General features: G+C 42.6%; 1 protein-coding gene across 1 annotated transcript in view; it reads right to left on the bottom strand.

Moving 5' to 3' along the window:
* Positions 1-6930: 6930 nt before the first annotated feature.
* Lonp2 (lon peptidase 2, peroxisomal) overlaps positions 6931-23902 on the bottom strand; it is a 105692-nt gene continuing 88720 nt past the window's right edge. Inside the window, exons 12-15 of the mRNA XM_006971759.4 lie at positions 16032-16174; positions 10433-10640; positions 9858-10048; positions 6931-7343 (exon numbers count right to left, since the gene is read on the bottom strand). Of these exons, the coding sequence (XP_006971821.1) occupies positions 7122-7343; positions 9858-10048; positions 10433-10640; positions 16032-16174 (764 nt within the window). The 3' untranslated portion in view covers positions 6931-7121. The remainder of the gene's footprint in view (positions 7344-9857; positions 10049-10432; positions 10641-16031; positions 16175-23902) is intronic.

The following is a 23902-nucleotide window of genomic DNA, read 5'->3' on the forward strand; positions in this document are numbered from 1 at the left end:
CTAAGCAAGCACTCTACCACTGGGCTAATAAATAGAGCTCTTTGATAAAGTCCAAAGGTATTTTCCTGTTCCAGTCTGTATTTTAGAGCAGAAGATTGTATGCCACCGTTTGAAGTGTGTTAGTTTTATTCTGAAGCACAGAAAAGACTAGGCGCCCCCACCCCTCCTGTTTTGATTCCCAAAAGGACATTCGGAGTATGGCTAATTCATGCTGATCACAGTTTTCCTTTATAAAAAGTAAGTTGTTTTATTATTTCATATTTCCCATGGTAGAGTCTTGACTATATAGCCTGATTGCCAAGTTCCTATGTACCAGTTTACCTTTACCCAACTTAGCCAGCTGTCTGACCTTGGGCTCAGTTTCCTAATGTGTTAAATTATGATGAGTATGTGAAGGGTTAAATGAGAAACTAGTACTTTAACCTGAAACAGTGCTTCACACAACATAAGCATCTAGCCAGTGTGGGGCCCTGGATTTTACCTTTAGAGTCATGTTTCTAGTTACACTCAGGCACACAGCAGAAATCTGCCATTGATAATTTTGTGTTTTCCTAGTGGGTACCCTAAGCTTAGAAAGTCATTGAGGATTAATTTGCGTTTCTCCTTTATCCTATTTCCAATTCTGGATTATGGAGCTTGGTTCTGTTAGCCATTTTTAGACCAGGTAAGCCTTCTAGTGAATTGGTTGTCATATGCTTATGTAGCTATATTTGGGTGAAAGGAATAGTTTAGCCACAGATTACAACCAGATTTTTATTTGCATGAAAATTTAGAAAAGCAGCTTGTGTGTATGTTGAGACAAGGTCTTGCTAGCCCTGGGAAGGCCCTGAATCCTACATCTCACCTCAGTCCCCCAAATGCTATGGTGACAGATAAGATGGCCAAAAAGCAACTGAGTATATGTCTGGGGGAATGCCATTTTGTGGTTTCACTGTATTTTGCCCAGACTCAAAACGGCATATCCAGTAGAAATCCATACTCTCCTCCATGAAGTGAGCTAACATTTTTATTTTACTAGTTAAATGCATGTGCGTATTCTTATACACAACATTTGAGAATGTTGATTGGTTATTTCTGTAACCCTTAATACATACATTGATCACCTTAGACTTCACCATTTTGATGGTCTTCGGAAGGCTGGTCATGGTTCATGCTTATAATCTCAGAGCTTGAAGGCCAAGGCAGACTCAAGAGTTTGAGGTCAGCCTGCTCTACACAGTAAGGCTTTGTCTTGAAAACAGAAAAACAAAAACAAAAACAAAACTGAGACCTTTTTTTTTTTTGGGTTATTATTGGGCTTGAACCTAGGGCCTCTGCATAACCCACAAGCAAGCATTCCACTAAACTGAATCCCTAGCAAAAACATTTTAGAAACTTGACCACTCACTGTAATCTTAGCTGATATTTTGTTGTATGTCAATATTTTTTATTTTTGCTACATACAAATTAGCCTGTACATTCTAATATCTATCTAATCTATCTATCTATCTATCTATCTATCTATCTATCTATCTATCTATCTATCTATCTATCTATCTCTAGCTGTCTATCTATCTATCTATCTATCTATCTATCTATCTATCTATCTATCTATCTATCTATATCTATCTATCTATCTATCTATCTATCTATCTAAATATGTTTTGGGCATTAATATTTTAAAAGTCTTGACCTTTTTAGCAGTGCTCTCTGGAGAGGCTTCAGTGGGACCCACAGAAGGACTTTGTGGGTCTTTGTTTACCTTTGTGAAGGTAAACTTACTTTGTGAAGGACTTTGTTTACCTTCTGTTTTTGCTAATTTTAGCAAGTGAAGGCATATTTTATGTATATTTAGCAGCAGGTAAGGTTGACACATTAACATTTATTAGCTATTAAGTCTTTATATTCTTGACCCCCACAGATGAGAAATGTAGCTACATTTCTTTGTTCCTTTGTGATTTGGCATACAAAAGTGAACTCTTGTCTTTATATTGTTTGTTAGAATGGATAATTTCTATTGTCCCTTGACCCTCTTGGTATCTTTCAGAAGTTTTATGGGTAGGTATACATGATCCTCCTTGACCTTGTTCTTTTGCTTTTAATACTCCTGTTTGTGTTGCTCTGGATCAAACTAGGGCCTCTCATGCTACACCCCTACCTCTTAAGCTTGAGTTTGTCATACTGAATTAAGTCCTGGACCAGTTTAATGTGTATCGGTGATTGGTGGAAGTTTACCTTTGCTTTAATTTTTTAAACTGTGTGTATGACTTGAAAGCTCACATTTATGCCATGTACACTTAGGTGACTTTAATTCAGAAAAAGTGACACTCATTTCTCATTTTCTGCCCTCAAAGAATTCCAGAGCTCTTCAAATTCAGGAACATCTACAATGATGATAAATAAAATGTAGAATTTATTCAGATTTCTGAAAGGAAAATCTAGTTAAGTAATCCAAATTTAAAAATAAAAAGTGGGCTGGAGAGAGGAGTCGGTGGCTGAGAGCACTAGCTGCTCTTCCAAAGGACCTGGGTTCAGTTCCCAGTGCTCTTGTGGCAGCTCACAACTGTCTGTAACTCCAGTTCCAGGGGATCTGATGCCTTCCAGCCTCCATGAGCACCAGACATGCACATGGTACTCAGATATATACAGGTAAAATACCTGTACACATAACAAATTGAAAAAAAAAACTTTTTTAAGTTACCAAAACAAAATACCCACAACCAACCCAACACTGGATCAAACTAAATATACCTGGGGTCAGTTTGCGACCATCTCATTAGTTGGACAGAAATAAGATCAGAATGTAACAGAGTGGGTAGAGCATATTACTTCCTGGTCCTGCCACTGTATGCATTATCTAAAAAAGGTAATCCCAAATCAGCACTTGGGAGGCTGTAGGAGGAGGATCATAACATACCACTGCATAAGCAGTTAAGCAGCATGCCTGGGCTACACAGCAAGACCCTGTCTCAAAAAAAAAAAAGGTATGGATAGTGTGGAAGCAGGTAGACTGAGCAGTATTCCATTGTGGGTGTATAAAACACACAAGAGTTCTCAGTGTCTGACTTACCCAGGTAAGCTGGTTACATCATTTACCAAAAGAAACTCCTATTTTTCAAGCTGGCATTACCCAAACAAAAGTTAGCTTTCATACAAAGCACTATAGTATATCTGAAGTGAATTGTTATTGAAAACAAATTTTTCCTAGAATTAAAATCCTTTTGATACCTCTTTAATGAAGAAGCCAGGTCTTGAAGTGCAGCTCTGCAGCATTGGCTAGCTTGGAACTTGCTCCATAAGACCTTGGATTCTCAGCATTTGGTGGGGAGTAAAACCATGTCCAGCTCATTTGTTGTTTTTAATAAGGAATAATTTCATTGTAAGGCACACTGTGTGTTAATACAACAAGGAGAAGTGCTTTAGTGTTGGATCTTAACTATCAAATCAGAGACTGAATAAGCCTACTTCTCTTGTCTGAAGGAGCTGCTAGGGGTCTCCCGGGGACCTTTGGGTCTGAGTAATGTGATGAACATGTTATTGCATTAAACAAAACTAGTGAATAATCCCAGCTGCATTTTATATTTGGAAGAATTGTCAAAATTAATATATACTTTTGTGTGACTTACTGTCAAGACTCTTACTAATAGTGTGGTTTACTTCATGTAATTTTCATAGGGAAGAAACTAAGTGCTTTTGTCCTCTGCAGGTGACGACCTGATTTGCGTTGGTTTTGGTGGGGGAGATGTATCTTGACATGAAGCATCCTCCAAAATGGCTGGTGTCAAAGGCTTGACCCCGATGATGGTATTGAAAAGTTGGTCACTGATAAATTCATCAGTGGATATGTTGATGGCTGAATAGATTGTTTGGGGAGAGCTAGTTGGAGGAAGTTATGTCACTGGGGAATATATTTTGGAAAGATGCATCTTGTCTTTAGATCTTCCTCTCTGGCTCTTCTGCTTCCAGCTGCCTTTCCTTCCCACCATGGTGTTCTCCTTCAACGCAAGCCCACAGCGATAGGGCGGGCAGCTCAGCTGTGGATGGCAACCTGAAACCATAAGCCCAAAGAAGTCTTTTTCTCAGGTTATTCTGTTACAGCAATGAAAAGTGACTGTTCCTTCATCTAGTATTGGAAATGAATGGCAGACATCACTAACCACCGTACCCAGATGGGAATCGATGTACTCGGTGACTGCCTCTGACTTGGGAGTTGGTGCTGTCAACGAGACCCTTGTGTCCCCACTTTTATGAAGAGGGTATGTGGTATGGCCACAAGTTGGTTTGTATTTCAGAGATTGAAGCCATAGCCTCTCCAGTGCTAAGCAGGCATTCTACTGTATTATACCTCTAGTCCAGAATACAAATTTTAATTGCTATCAGGGAAGAGGAAAGAAAATAATGTTTTAGTATATACACTGACCTGGTGTTTTTTAAAGATTCATGTATGTTTTATATCATTTATAATCTGGTATCTTACTTATAGTCACTGATTTACCAACTGCTATTAAATATTTTAGGAACAACTAAAACAGAAGGCATTTGCCCCTAAATTTGCATATAGATTATTATGTGACTCAGGACCTCAGAGTCTTATTTTGTAATACATAGAAAAATCCAGAGGAATGATAAATGGGCAGAACCAACTGAAACTGTCCTATAAAGTTGATAACCAAGGTACTTACAGCTTCGTTGGACTTTGATACCTGAAAACTTATGTGCATGTGAGAATTCCAAATGGTATGGCCAAGGTAGAAAAGCTGGAGCTGGGGCTGGAGTTGGGGTTGAGGTGTTGTTTAGTATTTAGTATTTTGTATTTAGTCCCTAGTGCATGTACACATACGTACGCAGGCAGAGTCAGAAAGTTGGATAGACTATCTCAGTTGTTTGTGGCTAGTAAAGGACAAAAGCATTTCTCACAGATCTGGAGGCAGAAGTTGGAGGTCAGGGTTGGTGAGGGGGCTAAATGCCCCTATGTGTAAGATGTCACCTCAGTGCTAACCTGGTAGAGAAGTATGCCCATACAAAGTAACTAGCTAGTTCTCTTGAGCCCTTTCCTAGTGAGAGTGGAACACATGCACTTTGGGAAGGCATTCTGATCAGAGCACCACCACAAAAGTTCTACTTCTGTGCACACTTCCCAAAATAATTAGAAAAGCAGGGATTTGTCACAAAACAGTAGAGGAATGGATAAACAAAAGGTGCCATATGTGTACAGTGGCTTGTTCAGCATGATACATGATATAGGGATAAACTTGACCACCTGCTGAGATGTCAGACAAGGAGAACAACAAAACAAACGAAAAACCTTCAAAGCCCTTAGAATAAGGAAAATGGCAGAGTGGTTACCAGGTCTGCAATTGGGGGGATGAGTTCAGTTGTTTGTGCTAAAAAAATCATGGACAGTGGGAACACTGAATGCCACAGAGGTCCCTGAATTAAATACTTGTAAGTGGTTATATTGGTGAATTTTATGCACATTTTCTCAGATCAAAAACTCCTCCTTAGCAAACCAAAAACAGTGTTAGAAAAACAAAAACCATACTGTTAAACCCCAAATGGCTCCTTTCAAAAGGAAAGATGGGCTGGAGAGATAGCTTTCCAGTTGAGAATGCTCACTGTTCTTGCTGAAGACCTAAATTCAGTTTCCAGAACCCACACCAGGCAGCTCACAACCACTGGTAACTCCAGCTGCAGGGGAACATCTGAGTCCCTCTTTGGGCCTCTTCAGTGCCCATATGCATGCACGCACGCACACACACACACACACACACACACACACACACACACAAAGATGGGCACAAATCTTTCTAAAAAAAGAAATACATACTTCAGACAGCACAGAAGATGGCCTGTGAAGTGTGCTGATGTCTAGGACCAAGAGAAGCTGGAGCTTTAACATGTTCTGTCAACACCTCAGGCAGGTATGAGGCAGAGCTCGGTGTTCCTTTACTCCTTGTGTAAGATTATAGAGGCTGGCACCTCATCAAGTGCTGTGAGGGCCCCAAGTAGTCCTGGTTTGGCATTTCCTCCAGAGATTTTATTAGCAGGCCTGAGTAGGGTTTCAGGTAACTTGCATACCCCATTCTCATCCAGGAAGTATCAAAAGTATCTTTATAATAGCTCTTACATTTTGTAATGTACGATTCTGACTCAAGAATTAAAATTGCATTGTTTACATTGCATTCTGTTGAATCAGCAATAATACTATTATTTCACACATGAACATGTATGAAACAGATCCAGAAAACTAGTAAGTACAAGGGGCCTTCATCTTGGTGCCTTGGGCTGAGCCATAGGAGAGGACAGCCATGGGAAGTTGATGTACTTGGGATTTGGCATAAACAAATGATTCCAAGTTTAGGGATCATCCCAGAACACAGCTTGGGCCTGTAGTTTTTTTGAGTTACAGGCAAAACACAGGCCTTGTGTTCCTGTAATCCAACATATGCCTCAGCTTAAGACCTGTACTGTCATGTGTGGGCCTCATCCTAGATTCTTAACAAGAACAGTTGCCTAGAGTTTTGTCTTTGCTAGATTTCCTTCTAAGTGACTAGTTACAGGATCCAGTAAAGTGTATATGGGTCTCCAGAGTTAAAAGTATATGTGAACTGTTATTTATTTTGAGATAGGGTCTCCCTGTGTAGTCCTGGCTGTCCTGAAACTTGGTGTGTAGACCAGGCTGACTTTAAACGTCAAGAGATCCACCTGCCTCTGCCTCCTGAGTGCATGTGCTGCCACACTTGACTCACCCAGTTATCAAGCACATCAGACACATCAGAGGGATTCCTGGATCGCTACTCACATCTCTGAGTTGGATTCAGGTCTGTAGTAGGCCTGATGGTTGACATTTCTAGCAAGATTTTTTTTTTTTTTTTTTTTTTTGTTCTGGGACCACAGAGAACCTCTGTTGTGTATCTTTTCCAGGGACACCAATCCCACTGAAGACCACACTTCAAGGTTTAATTCTTTATTAAACTAACATTGCTGTAATAAACATCAACAGCTACTTGAACAGACCCATTGCTATTTTGATTATGTCCACAAATTATAGAGATATTTTGCTTACTCTTACTGGTGCCTAAAACCAGCCTTACCAGGACCTCCTGGCACCTCATAATTGAAATTCCAACTGAAGTTGGGGCCTAAAGTTTGCTGTCAATGAGACCAGGTCTGGTCTTGACAGTAAAGCCACCATCAAAAGCTGCATTTAGAACTTCATCCAGGCAGCTTGCTGTGACGAAACTTAGATCCTGTCTGACGTTGCTTGGGATTTCTTCAAGGTCTTTCTCATTCCTCTTGGGAATTATGACATGCTTCAGCCCTGCTCGATGTGCTGCGAGTACCTTGTCTTTAATTCCCCCCACCTGTTAGTAAGAGAAGACAGCTGTCAGGGGTTATTGTCTGCCAAGGGGATCTCCTTTTCACTGAACTATCACTGGCTTAGATATTCAGCCCACCTCCCATTTGTTAATAGTATGAGTTGGGATGCCACTAAAAGGCTTAATGGTAGCCTATTTTAAAAATGTTTGTGTTACTTCCATATTAAATATTTTTAATGAGAGAAAATCTGAAATTATGATGGCTATGGATACCTTTAAAAAATACATATATATGTCATTACAACCTTGTATTTCGGTTGATTCCGTGGCAGCATTACATTAGCTTTGTTATACTATTCTTAGCTAGAAGAAAGGATTTTGGAGATTTTCGCCATAAAGAAATGACAAATGGAGGAAATAAATATGTTGATTTAAATGTTATATAATGTGACCTGTATCTTAATATATACAATTTTGTTTTTTATAAAATAAAGTTTTAAAAGTTAAATGAACAAACAGAACTGGTCTTACAGAAGAAGCTCAATTGTGTTATGAGATCATTGCCTTCATTACCACAAAGCGAAGAAGACCTTTGTGCCACCTAAAAATGAGAACACTCCAAACTAGCTCTGTTGTTTTTTTGTTGTTTTGTGACAAAAATCACTGTAGATTACCCTGGCCTTTACTCATAGAGATCCATCTGCTACTGTTTCCTGCTCCCAAGTGCTGGGTGGGATTAAAGGCATGTGCCACCAGGGCTGGCCCCTCTTGTGTATTAAAAACAAACAGAAAGCTATGCCCACAGTGGTTCCTTCACAAACGATGGGGTCTGATTCCCTTTCTCTCCAATGTGAACCTGACTTTGTAACCTGTCTGTAAGAAGCATATGGAAGTGATGCTATGTGAGTTGTATCACTAAGGCATAAAAAGAAAGTTCCTGCCTAGATCTTGGACCACTTGCCCTAGAGGTAGCAAGGTATCATGTTTGAAGTTATCTACACAGAGTGGGAAAACCCACAAGGTGAGGACTTGGGCCTCCTATGCATCATACAGAAGCAGGTCCTCTTGTTGAGTCACCCAGGTGACTGTGGCCTGCAGTCAAGGCCCTGAACCAGAAAAGGGCTAAGTCCCCGGGTCTCCCCACATGGGATCCAGCCTAACTGGCTAGCTGTAGGCCTTCTTACACAGCTGTCACTCTGCCCCAGACTGCACTTTTCTGGAGTGCCTTCTTCAGAGAAAATTCTGAGACAGACTGCTTCCTTCCAGTGTGAAATGTCTGTTTTTACACTCACACTTGATTGACACAGACACGATACATAATCCTGTTACACTGTATATCCACTGTTACTCAGTGAGCTGATATAATCCTGTTACACTGTATATCCACTGTTACTCAGTGAGCTGATATAATCCTGTTACACTGTATGTCCACTGTTATTCAGTGAGCTGATATATAATCCGGTTACACTTTATATCCACTGTTACTCAGTGAGCTGAGAACTCCTGAGAACATCTTGGCTGCTTGGTGTAGTCTTTCCACTCCAGGACATGCTCTGTTATTTCTTTGGTTATTTGTTCTAGTCCATCTTCCTGTTTGCTCTAATTCCTGTCAGATGTTGGACATGTCAGACTGATTATACTGTATATTATTTTCCTAGTCATTCTTTAACTCCACCTATAAGATTCCCTTTTATTTTAGCCTTAGCGATGTTTTTTAAAGTTCTACCACTTTTCTTCATATTTGCATGGTTGATTGAAAATCTTGGGGCACAATAGTTTCAGTGGTTTTCCAATATTAGGAATTGAACTGAGTCTTACATGCAAGGCTAAGAAAGTCCTCTGCTACTGAGGCCTATCTCTGGCTCCTTTTTACTTTGAGGCAGGGTCTCACTAAGTTGCTCATGCTGCTTCAGTCTTCCTGAGTTGCTGGGGTTTTAGGTGTGTGTGCCTGGCCCCTTTCATGTTCTTAATTGGCAATTCTATAATCTACTTTCATTCATATTTTGCAGAATAAAGCACATTAGCTCTTTTTTTCCTATGGATCTGTCAATCTTTTGTTTTTTGTTTTTGTTTTGTTTGTTTTTGGAGACAGGGTTTCTCTGTGTAGCAGCCCTGGCTGTCCTGGAACTCATTTTAATTCAGTTCCCATTTCTATGCTGCTAGTTTTGCTATACACTTGCCAATTACGGTAATCTAAGATTTCTACAAGGTTCTAGAATGTCTCAAATGAACTTCAAGAAGTGTGGGTTGAGCTTAAAAGCAACCATCTGACTTTATGTACGTGCAAGGCACTTTAACTGCTAAGTAGAGAAACTGCAGACCTTGATCTTCCTGTCAACCACACTAATAAATCTTTTTAGATGACAAGGGAACATGGAGAGAGTCAGGTTTTCTTTTACTTGACCCAAAGTTTAAAATATAAATTAGTTACAGATTACATTTTTAATGTCTATTTTAAACCAAAGTTTTTACAAAAATAAGGCAAACTACTATTCATGTAAGTTTAAAAATATTAATTTGAGTAAAAATGACAAGCACATGAATGTTTTCTATACTTACTGGGAGAACAAGCCCTCTCAGAGTAATTTCCCCAGTCATGGCTACATCTGAACGCACCAGCCGCCCACTGAAAAGTGAGGCGAGACAAGTTACTATGGTAACACCAGCAGATGGTCCATCTTTTGTGACAGCTCCAGCTGGGAAGTGCAGATGGATGTCTGTGTTGTCAAGAAGATCAAAACTTCCAAAAGCTTTAAAAGGGGGGAAAAAAGGATTTTAATGTAGAAAAATTAAACACATTTTTTTTTCCTCTGAATAAAACCAAACACAAAAATGGATGTTTTGTGTAAAATGGATCCTTCAAAAAATATTAATGGATAGTGTACTTAGAGTGAGGTCTGGACAGAAAAATTCACTCTAAGTATGATTTAAAACAAACCTTTGCTCTTGTTTCTAGTTCAGGCACTAAGCCAGATAGTTCTAACATAATCACTAGAGTCTCCGTAGGCATTCAGAAGCCAAGCCCTAGACTTTACTGAATGGGTCACATTTGTCACACACTCTAAGATGCTTCCTGGATCATGATCCCAGCGCCCTCCTTCCAGCTGGGTCCCCACACCCGCTAGGCCATGTACCATTAGTCAGGTGGTATTTCTTTGCATTGCTTCGAAGCCAGCTAATGGCAAGATGGGCAGACTCCTTCATGACGTCCCCGAGCTGGCCGGTCAGTGTTAGCTGGCCTTCACCGTCCATTCTACTTGCCTCCACGAACATGATTTTGCCACCCAAGGGAGTCCATGCTAATCCTATTGCCACTCCAGGCTGACTCAAACGCTCAGATACCTTGAAGGAAGAAAAAGTGATCAGCTACATCAACATGAAATTGTTTCCAGAGCATTTAATTGTACTGTCCTCTAAGATTCTGCCTTCCCAGGGCAAGCTTAAGCACTAATCTCTGAGAACTCTGTACCTGAGATTATTTGGAGTCATACCTTTTACTACCCTGTTTTCTGCCACAGAGATACGTACACTTCTTATTTAGTATTTGCCGGATGCAGTTTAGCTCTAAAACGTGGGTGAGTCACTGACTTCCAGAGCTGGGTCCAGTTATATATGCCTTGACTTTCAGGAAAGAGTCCTTCTCTCAGTGCACATGCCTCAGGGAGCAGCACTCCTCTCCCTGACACTCAGCCGAGAAGCAGAATCTCTCGAAGGCTTTCTGTTGCTACTGCAGAAACACTGCCACTCCCTAGTGATATCCTAGACTCAGGCATGGGACAGCCCCGTGCTGCGTGGCTGCAGTTTAACTAGAGAGAGCTGCTTAGCTGGGATTATGAGTCTAGGTGATAAACTATAGGTTGGCACATCCCAGGTATGAAAATGCAAAGTAGCAGTTAGAGACAGCAGTGCTAACTTTGCTGTACCCCATGTCTCCAGACTGCCCATTCTGTTGTGTTACCAGAGGCAGAGGAAATAAGTACAGTATGTCACCCAGTACCAATGCACTGTGAGGTTTCTCCACTGTCAGGTACCTGTGTCACTATGGGACAGCAGAGACTGGCTGGCTTCTGATAGAAGACTGGGTGCTCACACCGTCTTCCTCTAGCAGGTGTGGCAGAGAAAACAGGCATCAGGGGAGCCACTGGGTAGTCACCTACGTTAAGAGCTAACTTTGACCTTTCACTTCACGGGGAGACAGCAGACTTAGCTATCCATGGGCACCAGCCCCGCTCACCCACAGTCACTTCCTCTAGCACCAGCACCTGCTCTGTGCTGTATTTAATGAGAAAGATGGGAAAGATAGGCCAGTGCTGTTTAAGAACAAGACAAATAGATGATAAAACTGTTCACAATCTTAAAAAATTAGTACAGGAATCAATTTTCTTATTCTTTTTATTGCATGGCTTCTTTCCTGGGCTGGATGAACTAACCCTAAAGAATAATCTTAAGAACGCAAAGTCATCTTTAACACAGTAAGCTACAATTATTAATTAAAATTTTATTAGCTGTCCATCACATTTTTACAGCTGAATCCTCAAAACTATTAACCATGTTGCTTCAAGAAACCAGGCAAGGGGATGGAGAAATGAGTCAGCAGTCAAGGTCACTTAGTGGTCTTGTAGAGGATCCCGATTCAGCTAATGGCACTCACATGGCAGCTCACAGCCAGCTGCCTGTTAACTCCAGTTTCAGGGCATCCCATTCCCTCTTCTGGCCTCCATGGGCACCAAGGATGCAAGTGGTACGTAGACAAACATTCAGGCAAAACACCCATACACATAAAATTTAAAAAGAAAGAAACTAGACTGGGGAGATGATGCTGTAGGTAAAAGAGCTTGCTCTGTAAATCTGATGTCCTGAGTTCAATTCCAGGCTCAAGTAAGAAGCCGAGCATGGCAATGTGCATTTAATCTCAGCATTCCTACAGGCAATTGGAGGCAGAGATGGAAAATCATTGAAACTTGCATACCAGTTTGTAGCTGGAGATTTCTCCAGTCTTGCCAGGCCCACAGCCACTCAGACCCAAGTAAAAACACAGAGACTTACATTACTTATAAACTGTAAGGCTGTGGCAGGCTTCTTGTTATCTAGTTCTTATATCTTAACCCATTAGTTGCCATGTGGCTTGTGGCTTACCAGTACTTTACATCTTCTCATGGTGGCAACTGGCAGTGTCTACTGACTCAGCCTTCCACTTCCCAGCATTCTCCTCTCTTTGTCCCGCCTATACTTCCTGCCTGGCTACTGGCCAATCAGCACTTTATTTATTAACCAATCAGAACAACACATTCACAGCACACAGATATCCACAGCACCAGTTAGCTTGATATATGTGGTGTCAAAACCAAGAAGGACCCTGCCATAGTGTAGGTGGGACAAGAGAGGAGAATGCGAGGTAGAAGAAGGATGAGTGAGGAGACACTGCCAGCTGCTACCATGTAAGATACTGGTAAGCCACAAGCTTAGATTAAAGATTAGATACCAAGAAGCCTGCCTTGGCCATACAGTTTATAAATAAATAATATAAGTGTCTCTGTGTGTTTACTTGACTGCAGGACTGGCGGGTGAGAGAGATTTGTCCTGACTGTGGACCAGGCAGGACCAGGAAAACTTCAGCAACACCCTGCCTGAAAAACAAGGTGGGAAGGCAGTTATCCTCTGACTTCCACATGTATATCATGGCATGCAAGTGGACTGGCATGCCTGCCATATGTGCGCATGCTTACGTACGTGCTACTTTCCTAACACTGTCTGCTTGAGAATCTTGGTATTCTGGGCAGGAGACTGGGAGATTGTTAACTGGAAGAGTGGGTGTGGCCAGGCTGAAAGTGTCAAGACTCATAGTAAGTGAAGACTGACCTGAGGTGGAGAGCAGTGACAGCCTGCATGCCATACACAAACAAGAGAATGAAATTATGATCAAACAGCAGATCCCTGTGGTCAAGGTTAGTACAGTTATTCAAGGAAAGAACCTGGAATTCTTAGATTTGGAGTCCTGAGGTTTTGTGTTCTCACATAAAACTCAACAATCAAGCTCATGGAGAGCCCAAACATCTCTTAAATGCAATCCTAAATCCTGGCCCCTCTACAGAGCAAGCTGTGTTTTACAGAGTTTCTTAAGAAGTGACTCAACAAAACAATTCAAAACCCTGTTTACCCATTATTACTACCGATTTGTGGAGTCAGCGGTTCTATCAGCTAGGACAGGTGGACACTTGAGGTTTAGACTGTTTTCTAGGGCTGGAGAGATGGCTCAGCTGCTAAAGGTGCTTGCTGCCAAGCCTCATGTCCTGAGTTTGATTCACAGAAGAACCCATATGGTGAGAGAACCGACTCCCAAAATATGTTCCCTGACCTCCACATGCATACTGTGACATGTGCCTGTGCGCAAACACACACAAAACCTTTTAAGAATGTTTTTCTCACTGGGCAGTGGTGGCGCACACCTTTAATCCCAGCACTCAGGAGGCAAAGGCAGGTGGATCTCTGAGTCTGAGGCCAGTTTGGTCTACAGAGAGAGTTCCAAGACAGCCAAGTTCAGTTAAGGCTACACAAAGAATGTTTTTCTCACTATGCGTCAAAGTAGAATAAGAGCATCTCAGGTTCATCCCTGCCCTTCAATGCCTGTGCGCGTTAGGCAGACAGTGTGTACCTCTGAACTCTAACCCCAGCCCTCAAGGAGAGTTGTGTTATGTTCCCACTCATACTGCCAGTTACACTCATGCAGAACAAGGAAACATTTAGCACGTTTAAAGAAAAGGTTATTGGACACTAGACTGGGTCTCTTAGTGGCATTGCTGCTGAGTTGTTTCTTCAGCCCTATTGGTTTTAAAACTTCAAATATCAACTTCTTTTTTTTTTTTTTTTTTTTTTTGGTTTTTTCGAGACAGGGTTTCTCTGTGTAGCTTTGCGCCTTTCCTGGAACTCACTTGGTAGACCAGGCTGGCCTCGAACTCACAGAGATCCGCCTGGCTCTGCCTCCCGAGTGCTGGGATTAAAGGCGTGCGCCACCACCGCCCGGCCAAATATCAACTTCTAAGAAGCATTTGCATATCTAATTGTGGCCAAGTTGATAATGCTTTTACCTCACATGACTAAAATAATGGCATCTTCAAACATGCAGAGTTCTTTTGACTCTTTTAGTTTAGAGGAAGACTTGTGGACATGCCAAGATTTTACGGTCACTCCATTCCTTTCAAAAAGAGCCATGGTGTCCTAGTAAGGCCCTGGCAAACATTACAGAATATAAATGGGAATGTGCCCCAGGAATGACAGACCACGGACAGAGGAAGAATGTGGAGCAAGTGGAGCAAGCCACAAGTGCATCCACAAAGTGCCTGTTTCTGCAGGGGCCCTGGAGAGGCGAGGTCCCTGTCTGGGGAGAGGGACAGCATCAGAGCAGACTCTTAGGGTAAGAGTGGGCTTGCAAACCGCCTGCTGGAGTCCTCCTTTCCATTCCACTGGTAAAGTAGTCCCATGTAACAGCTAAGAAGCTGTTAGGAAAAGAAAGCAACATCAAGGAGCACTGCTAAGCCATGTGTACAGCTTTTCCTTTCTGTTCTTCCTGCTCTTTCTCTGCCAGGGCTCTTGGAACAGCAGAAACTCAACATCAACTCTTTGTTTAAATAGTTTAAATTCTCAGAGAACTGGTGGAATGAGCTTTTTTCTGAAGTCTAGAGAAAGTGGATCAGAACATGGGATCAGAACCCGTCTTCACTCACAAACTCACTGACTCTAACAGCGAGAAAGATTAACTACTGTTCTCAACAAAAATTAAGCTCAATTTCTTTAAAAGTTTTTAAATTCAAATCCATGGTATCTTAAGAATGCAAACGGCCCAAATGCCTTGGTTGTGTGGTTCCAGTTCAGATTTGCCAGCAAGAATAAACAAGGACAGTTCTGGTGACTGGGAGCTTTGTCGGGGAGGCTCATTACCTTCGACAGCCAGTTCAAAAATTAATACGTGAGCAAGGAAGATGGGTGCAGGGAGGGTTTCTTCTCCCCTTTGTTTGTGAGCCCTTGGGAAAAACCATCATCACTGGTAATGATTTTGAATTTTTGCTAGAGACTGCCTTATGCATGTTTTAACAGATTCATTTTCTAGACATCTTTACAAAGCTTTCCTAGGAACTGTGAAAGCACCCTGAACATCTAAACACTCCCAAACATGTCATAATGCCTTCAACATCCTATTCTATAACTTATGTCCATCTGCTGCCTCAGCTCGTCCTGGCTCTTAGTCATTCTGTGAAATAGGAAAGGGAAAAGCAGAAAAGAACAGTAATAGGGTGAGCTCAACACTCGGTTTAACCCCAAAGGGATTATCCATGGGTCAGCAGGCTCCTGAAAGACACTAGCAGCTGTCTGACACTAAAGCTGGATTCTTGCTTTCACACAGCGGGAACCAGGCAGATTCCCTGCCTCTTTCCCAAGCCCTCAGTGGCACAAGACATCCTTGATTAAAATCCATGCACTAGAAGATGGGATTCTCTGCAGCAGCAATCCACTAGCATGAGCCACTCCTGAGATGGAGCGGATGACTAAATCAAGCCAGCCTGGCTGCCCAGAAGAGGACATGACCAGGGTCTCTTCCCTTACAGATCCACATTATGACATGTAACAGTACACAGGGAAATTTCCCATTTAAGACAGAACTTCAGCTTCAGAAACCACAATTCCACTTGCCCGATACCGTGTAAGCATCCATGTAAATACAGTTATAAGAATTTTCACCTCTAGCTCATATAGTGGTGGCCCCAGGATATCTTTCAGAGCATGGAAGTCGATCAGAATCGGCATTTCGGGGGGCAGGGCCAGGTCCGCAGTGTCAGTGATGGATTCAGGCTTTGCATCTTCCAGCACGTGCTCTCTGCAACCTAAGAGAAACATTTCTTTACAAGTTCTGAGAGAGCTGCGGGTTTGAAAATTCATTAGTAGTAAAGTGCGATTATAGGCATGGTGGATGCCACCAGTTCAGTCCTTAATGCACTTACGGACAGAGCCTTCCTTTCCCTGTGCACAAGTGGAGACCCAGTCTTTCAGAGCCCTTAAGGGAGTATCTGCAATGCCTTGACTTGTTTACTGTCTGCCCAATCACAAGAGGCAAACAGGACTGTCTTCTTTTAAAATGTAAATTCTCTCACTGGGAATAATGTTTGGTTGAGTGTGGTGGCTCAAACCTTCCAGCAATTGGGAAGCCGAGAAGGAGGGCTGCTGAAAATCCCAGGTTAGCCCGGTATACAAAATAAGATCCTGTCTACAAACAACAAACACCTTCCAAAGTAGTAATGTTGAGGCGGGCTAGGTAAAATGTATGATATCCCAGCACTTGGGAGGTTCAGGCAGGAGGATCACAAGTTCAAAGCTTGCCTGGGCAATAGAGGGAATTTAAGAGCAAGCTGGGCAACTTAGTGAGACTGCCTGAAAAAGAAAAAGTCAGGCATGATGGCACACGCCTTTAATCTCAGTACTTAGGAGGTGGCAGGCAGACCTCTGTGAATTTGAGGCCATCCTGGTCTATGTAGTGAGACCCTGAATAGTGTAAATAGATAAATAAGTAAATAAGGAAGGAAAAGCAGCTGGGGGGTATTTTCACTGGGAGTGTGCTTGCTTAGCATATATGAGGACTTAGTCTCAAAACTTGCACCCTAGGAAACAAAGGAACAATGAACACCAGGCACAGTTCAACTGCTGGCCCCAAGACCAGAGGCTGGAGGTGTGGACACACCGTCCCGTAGTACAGTTCTGTTGGATTGGCAGAGCCTGGGCCATAGGACAAACTCAACTCCCTCTTGAGGAGTTTGATATGGTGTCCCATTTTCTTATATGTTTTTGGAGATAGGGTTTTATTACATAGAATAAACTGGCCTCAAATATTCATTCTCCTGCCTCAACCTCTTGAGTGCTGCCATTACAGATATGTTCAACCATTCCCGTCCAGGTGTCCTGTCTCACTATCTAATGGGCAATGTGAGCCTGGAGATGACAGAGCCCTGATGGTCTATGTACGGGTTTTGTTTTTTAAACACAGGGCCTTGCCTTGTAGCTTGGTTGGCTTCCAACTCATGATCTTTTGCTTCACTCTGAGTGCTGGGGTTGAGGGCATGTACCTAGCCAGCAATGGCTCTTCTGTATGGATAAAGCTCAACTTTAAGGTTATTACCTGCCCATAAATAATTGGGCATGCTACAGCGGAAGATGCAGAAGCCTCGTTTGAGGTACTTCTCCCATTGGAGCATGCTGCTTGATAAAGTAAAAAGTACTTATTTTCATTTGGGTTTAGCATATGGGGGATGGACCATGCTGAGCTCAGAGATTACCTCTCCTATCAGTTTTTGTAACTCCTCAGGTCAAAGATATTACATGACCTGCAATCAGACCTAAAAGGAGTTGAGGTTTAAAATTGTAGGGGTCAGGGGAGCTGGAGAGATGGCTTAGCAGTTAAGAGTACTTGCTGCTCTTGCAGAGGACCTGGGTTGGTTCCCATCACCCATATGGCAGCTTACAACTTTCTGTAACTGCAGTTTCAAGGGACCCAATGCCTCTTCTTGCCTCCTGGAGTGCCAGCCACATATGCGGTGCATAGACATACATGTAGGCAAAAAAAGGCAAAAACATTCATACACATAAAAAACAAAGCAAACAAAACAGAAATCCCCCTCCCCAATCTGTATGGGCTGGAGAAACAGCTTCATGGGTAAAGGCACTGCAGCCCATTCTGACAGGTTCGATTCCTGGGCCCCCGCATGGTCCTCTGACTTATGTATGCATGCAGGTGCACATGGGCACACCCACAATTTTTAAATCAGTACACATATTTTAGACAGGCTCTCACTGTGTAGCTCCGGCTGGTGTGGAACTCGCTATATCGACTAGGTGGCCTCAAACTAAAAATTAACTGCCCTTCCCTGAGTGCTGGGAATAGTGAATGGCATGTGTCACCATGCTGGGCATAAAAATGTTTAAATACTGCAGGAAATTGTGCCTCTGCTTTGTCTCATAGCTATTGTGCTGCCAGAGTCACCTGGAAGAGGAAAGGTCAGTTGAGGAATTGCCTGCATCTGATTGGCCTGTAAGGCGTGTCTGTGGGTTTGTTTTTGTTAGGTTTCAAACCAGGGACAAATGGCCAAGGTGCCTAGTTAACATATCAAAGTTGGCCTGACAGCAGCTTCTCCCATCATCCCTCAGTCCCTACCTGTTACAGGGCCCTCCTGGTTGGCACACCCTGCCCCCTTCCCCCTTCCCCTAAACTTCTCCAGCCCAGGGACTGGGCTGCCCTTCCTTAGATAATCCAACTATTTTGGTTACCTGGTCCATTTGGTCTACTCTTTGGGCGTCCTGGCTGCTGCATCTGGCCCCCCTCTTCCCTCCCCCTTCCCGCCCCTTCTCCTCACATGGCTCAGGGCATGTCCTCTCTGGACTCTCCCAGAAGTCCCTGCCTCTGACGATGCTCTCCCACATATCTACAGTAAACTCTACCACCATACCTAGGAGCAGTCATGTTCCTTTTTATTTCCTTTTTTTTTTTCATTCAGTTTTCCTTATTAATGATCGATGTGAGAGGGCCCAGCCCACTGGGAGTGATGCCACCCCTGGGCAGGTGGCCATGGATTGTGTAAGAAAGCAACCTGAGCAAGCCCTGGAGAAGACCCAGTGAGCAGCATTCCTTCACAGTATCTGCTTCAGTCCCTGCCCTGACTTCCCTTGAGGATGGGCTGTGATGTGCAAGGATAAGCCAATTAACCCTTTCCTCTCTCAGGCTGATTACGTCATGGTGTTTATTACTGCAAGAGAAAGCAAACTAAGACACTAGCCTTGTGCTCCTTTTTGGTCTTGCCTTGATTTCCTCTGTTATCTATGATGTACTTAAATTGTCTTAACCTCCCGTGAAAGTGATCACTGTGCACACAATTAGAAAGATACAGTGATTACAGTCAGTGAAAATCCTATGTTTATATATTTTCATTTTGTTATAATTTTCCCATTTTTTCTTTTTCTTTCTTTTACTCTTACAGGTCATAACATTAAGACTTTTTGTTTCATTAACTTCTTTTCTTCCAAAAGTGATTACCAAGTATGCATAACAGCAGCAAACTCTGAGTTTAGTCTCTAAAGCTAACTGGAGTCATTATGAGGGGACCATTAAATGACACAGTGTGACCTGAAGGGTAAAGGCTCTCTTTACAAATGAATTATGGGTAACAGAGGAATGAAAATAAGACTTGTTGGCAAGTTGATAAGAGAACAAGCTGAGCTATGCAAGGTCCTCACTACCTATTTCTATGGCGTTCTAAGAATTAAAAAGAAAATCTTTCTAGATTCCACAGTGCGATGGACATGTATTGGAAGTGTGGAGTTGTCTTACATACACGCTCATAACTGTGCCTGTAATGCACAGGATCTTCCAAGGTCTGGCTCAACATATACTACAAAGTCTTTTTAATCTTCCTAACTTCCTTCATAGTACTTCTTACACACACACACACACACACACACACACACACACACACACACACACACACACACACACCCCGGAGAGCAACTGTTGGCTTCTCTGAGGCTTGTGAAGTGGCAGACTTTCTGCAAGTGACTGTTTTCAGCTGCATTTGATCTTCGAGGAGAAGAGAAAGCAGGTGTCCCTCGTTAGCTGCAAGGGAAGAGCACTCCCTGCTTCAGGTTACTGCACCCAAGAGTGGAAGGAAGTGCCTCTGACAGCTGTCAGCTGCCTGGAAGTGCTCTGTGGGCTCTGCTGAGATGGAATTGCTGTTGCTGGATTGTCACAGAGGGGATAAGGCCACAGAGGGGGTGGGGATCAAGAAACCATTATGGAGGTACTGCCTTGGGACAGCCAACCTTTTCCAAGTGTAGCCTTGCACTCAAGGCTTTGTACACAGAGGAAGGAGACCTTTCTACAGAAAGGATGGCCCTTTATGCACCAGCAGCTATTATAAAATTCCAGTGAACTCAGAGCTAATCTACAGTAAAAACGTTCCATAATTAAAACATCCGGCTTTGATCACCAGCACTGGTCTCTCTCCTTTCTGGCCACTGGCAGATGGAACCAGCCGCTCCTGCTGCCCTAGAGCTGTCTCCTCCAACTGTGAGCCAGAACAAACCTCTGCTCCTTCAAATTGCTTCTTGTCGGGTACCTAAAATAAAACTGGTCTAGCCAAGTGGAGCTGTTGGGATAAACATGACTATATGGTTTGTAGCTTTTTATAACTGGCTTGTAGAAGAAATCTGGAAGAGTTTGGAGTAGTGGCCTAGAGATACTGCAGAATGCTGTAAGCAGAGGCACACGGGCTATTCTGGCTATTCTGATGACGCTTGGGAACTAGAATGTTAGTAGGAATGTGGCGAGGGAGAGAGCTGGGCTCGTGGGGTTTCAGAAAAGATCAAAGGCTACTGGGAACTGCACTAGAGGCCATCAGTGTTACATTCTGGTAAAGAATGTGACTGTGTTCTGTCTGTGTCCTGAAACTGAGTAAGGCTAAAGTAATAAACAGTTTTTGGTGTAGGTGGAGGAGATTCAGAAACAGCATGACGTCCAGGCCATTTATAACCAGACAAGCAGGATGATACTTTTAAAAACATGCAGTTTGGCCGGGCGGTGGTGGCGCACGCCTTTAATCCCAGCACTCGGGAGGCAGAGCCAGGCGGATCTCTGTGAGTTCGAGGCCAGCCTGGGCTACCAAGTGAGCTCCAGGAAAGGCGCAAAGCTACGCAGAGAAACCCTGTCTCGAAAAAACCAAAAAAAAAAAAAAAAAAAAAAACATGCAGTTTGGTGTGGAAAGGAATATGAGTAAGTTTAAAGTTGTGAACAGAGTTAAAGCTGTAGCCAGGGATGGTGCTGGCAGTGTGCACAGTGGTTAAAGGGATGAGTGCCACTGAGGAGAGCGGAGGGACTTGGCACTTGCATGGTACTGAGAAGCTGTCTTGAGGTAAGACCTCACCCACAGAGAACTCCAGCATGTATCAGTGCAAACTCATCTGAAAAGAGAATGACTGAACAAAGGAGCTTCTAGGACATCCTACAGGACCAGGACTACTCAGAGAACTAGTCCCAGGCAGAGGCCACTAAAGGTGTGGTCCAAGGGAACTAGGTTAAACTAGTGGTACAACTTGGCATCATCTATATGGCACTGGTCTTGCAGGCATGCAAAATGTAAGAATTATAGGATCATGGAGGCTTAAACCAAGGCTCCAGAAAGCCACCAAAGCCAGATTTCTCGCATGGAGCTCCTGAGTAGGCTGTGTGTGAAGCTGTGTAAGTGAAGCCTAAGCTGTAACAGAGACCTCAAGATACCAGGGACACAGAAGCATTAAGCCGAGGAAAGCTGCTCTCAGAGACTGATGCAGCTGTGGTCAAGCTGGCCGCACAACTTGGCAATAGCACACAGACAGCACTCATTCAGCAAGCATTGCATTGCTGAGGAGGCTGTGTGGGTGTGCACCAAAGGCCCAGGAAGCTGCTACACCCAGGCAGCATGTATTAAGGTTGGATAGTGAACTCTAACCTGTAAGACTTCACTTCCTAAGTATTCCTGTAAAGGAAGAAACCCTTTCCTCCCCAAGTGGCTTTCAATCATGTTGTTTATCATAGCAACAGAAAGCGAACTATCACACCACCTACACTCCTAGCACCAAGGAGGCCGAGGCATGATGACAGCCAGGAATTCTAAACCAGCCTGGGTTACATGGTAGTTTGAGGCCAGCCATGATGGCTACATAGTGAGAGTATATCTTAACAAACAAAACAAAGTAAACAAAATCCCCACAGCTCCTTCTAATAAATTACCTGACACAATTTAAAATTGTTTTCAAAGTGTCTGAAAGTAGTGTGCAAAAGGTTTTTTGAAACAAGATTTAGGTGGGAAATGAGGGGAGGGTGTAATTTCATACAGCATAATGCGCGCACACACACACACACACACACACACACACACACAAGTGCTGTAGTCCTATCTCTGGCTTCCATGTCACCCTTGAACAAAATTACTTTACCTCCTTGCATTTGTTTTTCTAATCAAACAAAACAAAAGCAGTCACAGTGCCTCCAGAAGTAAGGCAGGTGCTGAATGATACTATTAGCCGCTTTTCAGAGTCACAATCATGACATATTTCTAGAACTCAAGTGTTCCTACCCCATTACCCTCTCGTTACAAGAACAGAAAGTGCTCTCCACAACTTAATTCTATCCAGGAACAAATAGGGCTCTGATCACAATTACACAATTGTTTTCAATTATGTAAATTAAACATATGTAAGAAAACAAGATGTTAATACTCAAGACACATCTATACTTATTATATACTGCCCAATATTTAATATGAATGGTATCTATTAAAGTTCTCTAAAATGACTTAGGAGCATATCATTGGAAATAACAGAGTATTCTGTAGTAAAGTGCTACTAAACAGGGTATGGAAAAAAGGTGACCTTTCAACTTAGTGCAGCTGTGCCCACAATTCACTTCTAAGTATTCCTTTCTTATTTTCTATTGTTTAATGTTTGCGCTTGCATATTATGTATCATGATGGTTTTGCTTTTGTTGGTATTGTTCAGTTAGGTTTCAGAACTGGTACTGATGTTCTTCCACTTAGGTTTTTCACCTCTCTCTTATCCTTAAGCCCTCCTCTTTTTCCTTAATTAAAACATTCTGTAGCTTTAACAATCCCTAATAGCTGTGCACTTCAACAGTATCCCAGCTCTCTCTTCCTAGCCACTTTATCCACTTCACTTTTTAAAATGTATTACCAACCTCCATCTTTACCCACCCTCTCCTGACCCTACACCTCCCTCCCACTCCCAGTCTACGATCTGAGTGTACTCCATACTGTCCCTGGCTCTTCATCTTCTTTCTAGCAGCGATTGAGGTCACATGAGCTGCTGTCACTGACTGGTTTGCACCACCTATACAGAGCCGGAGTCTCAAACCGCTGGGGTTGATCTCACAGTCACTATTCCACTTAGGGAGCAATAAAGAGGTTCCACCAGGTACCCTGAGCTCTTGGACTAAGGAACCATTTTCTGAACCAAACACTCTACTCCACCACATTAAAGTCCCACATGAACACTGTAAATATGTCAAGTGAAAGAATATAGCTGATAAAAAATAAACCAAGCAAATAAATAACTCCATATGTGTATATCCCTAGGCAATAACATAACATGAAAACTCAAGCCAACTCCAAAAATTACTGATCCAACAGTAATGGTGAGAGTGAGTTAGATGAAATGCCAGCTGAAGAACTCAAAAGAATGACCATAATAATTTTAAGGATGTTCAATAAAATAAAAGAAGAAAATAAGTGCCTGTTTGAGAACCAAAGAGCTGAATGAGACAAGGAAGGTGATGCAAGTCATCAGAGAGGAATTATACAAAGAACTGTACTGAAGACATGTGACATGATGGAAATGAAGAAAAAAACCAATTAGACAAATAAAAGTCTCTGTGGAAAATATCACCAATAGACTGGATCAAGGAAAGGACAGAATACCTGAGCTTGATGATGACAAGGTAGAGAAACTGGAACCATCCAACAAGGACAAAGATAAAACAATAACAAGGTGCCAGCAGGAATTCCAAATACACATGGCATGCA

This window comes from Peromyscus maniculatus, chromosome 5 (assembly GCF_049852395.1).
Source record: "Peromyscus maniculatus bairdii isolate BWxNUB_F1_BW_parent chromosome 5, HU_Pman_BW_mat_3.1, whole genome shotgun sequence".
NCBI classification, from domain to species: Eukaryota; Metazoa; Chordata; class Mammalia; order Rodentia; family Cricetidae; genus Peromyscus; species Peromyscus maniculatus.